Below are 2,701 nucleotides of genomic sequence, written 5' to 3'. Positions count from 1 at the left end.
TATTATAATATAATTTATACCATTATTGCCTCATATTAATTAGGAGACTATATATTATATTAGAGTGCTTAAAACAATTGTATTGATACACTGTAGAAGTTTGTAGAACTGCATAATAATAATAATAATAATAGTAATGTATTATTATTATTATTACACATGCAGTTTTTATTGACTAATATAAATTAATGAATAGACTGTTATATTAAAGTGCTTTAAAAAAAAATCATTATCAAAACTTATATAAACTGCACTAAAGCTACAGGATGACTAAAATATATGAAGAATTTAAAATAAACAGTGTCCAGTTACATGATCTAAAAATAAACTATTATTAATATATATATATATATATTACATTATGCATATAAATTTCAGGTAACACTTTATTGTAAGGACCAATTCTAACTATTAATCTAACTGCTAGAATATTAGCTGTTTATTAGTACCTATAAACATATTTTACATCCTTTAATCCTACCCCATACCTAACAACAACTACCTTACTCTTAATAAGCAGCAAATTAGCAGTTTGAGACAAAAGTCGTAGGTAATAATGAGAATTGGACCTTAAAGTGTGACCAAATTTCATCTTAAAATCTCGATGTTAAAAAAAATCAGTTATCTGTCAATGTGTCAAGTCCTTTGAGCTCTTGTGTATGAGCTGATTTGTGTGTCAGGTACCGGTTATTCTTGCGGAGCAGTACTTTAATCTGGTTGAAGTCGGGCCTCTCGTTGACGTCCTCTGACCAGCAGCGCTGCATCAGCTGTCCCAACTCATCGCTGTGGCTCTGAGGACACAGCAGGGGACGCAGGTACGGCCAGCGGCCCTCCGCCACACGCTCTATGATCTCTGAACCACAAATTACACACAGCAATGGAGAATAAGAAAGACGAACAAACATGCAATGAAACATTCTCCAGATCACACAGGAAATAACATACACAGATTAGCACATAGAGTTAGCGTAGCAAATTTCACAGAGAAACAGAGAGTGCGATCGCACTCCCTACTGGTGTGAGAGATAGAAAGAGAGCAAATGTGTGAGGAAAAAAAAAGAGTAAAAGAGATGAAAGTGTCATTCACAGGTTTTGAGAAGACCTCGGACTTCACAAATGTCTTCACAGCATTCAACAGAAGTGATGATGACACAATGCTGTCACGACCTTCCTGTCTCACTCCACATCTCACTGCACTCGGGAATACATATATTGCCTATATCTTCATCCACAACATGAACATATGATCACAATATGATTGGATGAGCTGCATTCAAAGCTGCTGTAAAGGTGCTGATATACACACTATCTATCTATCTATCTATCTATCTATCTATCTATCTATCTATCTATCTATCTATCTATCTATCTATCTGACTGTTAATGGCAGTGTCTCTGGCATTCTCTCATTGCTGTCTTTGACTCCCTTTGTTCTCGTGGTGAGCTGGCTCTGCTCCAGACACTTCACTCATGTTTTGTTGTCTCTGCTTAATGAAGCCGGTGTTATGTGTGTGGTGATCCGTTTATGAGGACGGGTGACATCGCTGAGTGTGTGTTTGTATCCATGTCTCCATATAAGCAGGGATTGAAATTAACTTTTTCACTCACCAGCCAATTTGGCTACTAAATTTTTAAGTTACCGGCCATTCATAACTTCTACTAGACAAATAAATAAATAAAAATAGGCTAGACAAATAAACCAACAGCTTGAGGCTGTCTACACTGGGTGTGACAAAGCGACCGTTGCAAATCCTTTTGTGTCAGTACTGTGTGCGATATTGACAAAAAATAATATCTCAATATTTTCTGGAATTTTATATCGATAAAGATAATTAGACAACATTTTGCTAAGTGTGTTATTGTGCTGATATAAGGACTACCGTGGACAGCTTCTAAAGTTTTTGATATACATTTCATATTCTGTGTGGTCAGTTCACAGCAGTGATATAAATGAATCTTTTCCAATAAGTTAAAATAGATTTTTACCTTTTATGGGCATTTTTACCTTTATAAAGCCATTTTTTCTAAAAGTGTGCATAATCTTTTGTGTAAAATTCTTACATTAAATCAGTCAATTATAATAATAATACATTTAGGCTGTTACTAAACAAATGAAATCAATATAAACAAAATTAATCTTTGTAGAAGTTTGCATATGAAGTGGCATTTAGATGTATTTACACATGCTAATGCAGCTTAGAGGGACATGGAATGTTTTACCCTGCAGTTACAAATGCATAAATAATGTTTTGATATATTAAACATGAAATGTTGAATACTGACATTTGGAAATTATTTAAATAATGAAAAGATACTTGAAATGTCAAATTAAAACAATTAAAACCGCCAGTAGGTGGCAGCAAGTCACTGTTAAGTGAGTCATTGCGATTGAACCGAATCATTTAAACGGTTGATTCATTCGGGAACAAAACACCGTCATGTTGCTCAGAGACGCAAAACAGCGCTGTGGCTGTGTTTGGAATTATTTTTGTTGCCGAAATAGAGCAAAAACAGCCAATATGGTGTCTAAAACGTAAGTCTCTTGATATTAACTTATTGATTATTATGAAAAAAAAGACACTCTTCGAGTGATATTAACTGTATGAAATTAAATAAATATATACATTTTCTGCCCCCTTATCTTGAATTATGTGATCATTCTTAATGCATATTAATAGACTGAATCATGCAGTGAAAGAAC

At 34.1% G+C, this 2,701-nt stretch overlaps 1 protein-coding gene across 1 annotated transcript in view; it reads right to left on the bottom strand.

Moving 5' to 3' along the window:
• Window positions 1-2,701, bottom strand: part of npr1a (natriuretic peptide receptor 1a) — a 50,596-nt gene that overhangs the window by 7,100 nt on the left and 40,795 nt on the right. The window contains exon 12 of the mRNA XM_016286018.1: window positions 685-853. Coding sequence (XP_016141504.1) covers window positions 685-853 — 169 coding nt within the window. The remainder of the gene's footprint in view (window positions 1-684; window positions 854-2,701) is intronic.

The sequence above is a fragment of the Sinocyclocheilus grahami genome, unplaced genomic scaffold, assembly GCF_001515645.1.
Source record: "Sinocyclocheilus grahami isolate Dianchi unplaced genomic scaffold, SAMN03320097.WGS_v1.1 scaffold205.1, whole genome shotgun sequence".
Classification (NCBI taxonomy): Eukaryota; Metazoa; Chordata; class Actinopteri; order Cypriniformes; family Cyprinidae; genus Sinocyclocheilus; species Sinocyclocheilus grahami.
This window is presented reverse-complemented; position numbering and strand designations above follow the sequence as displayed.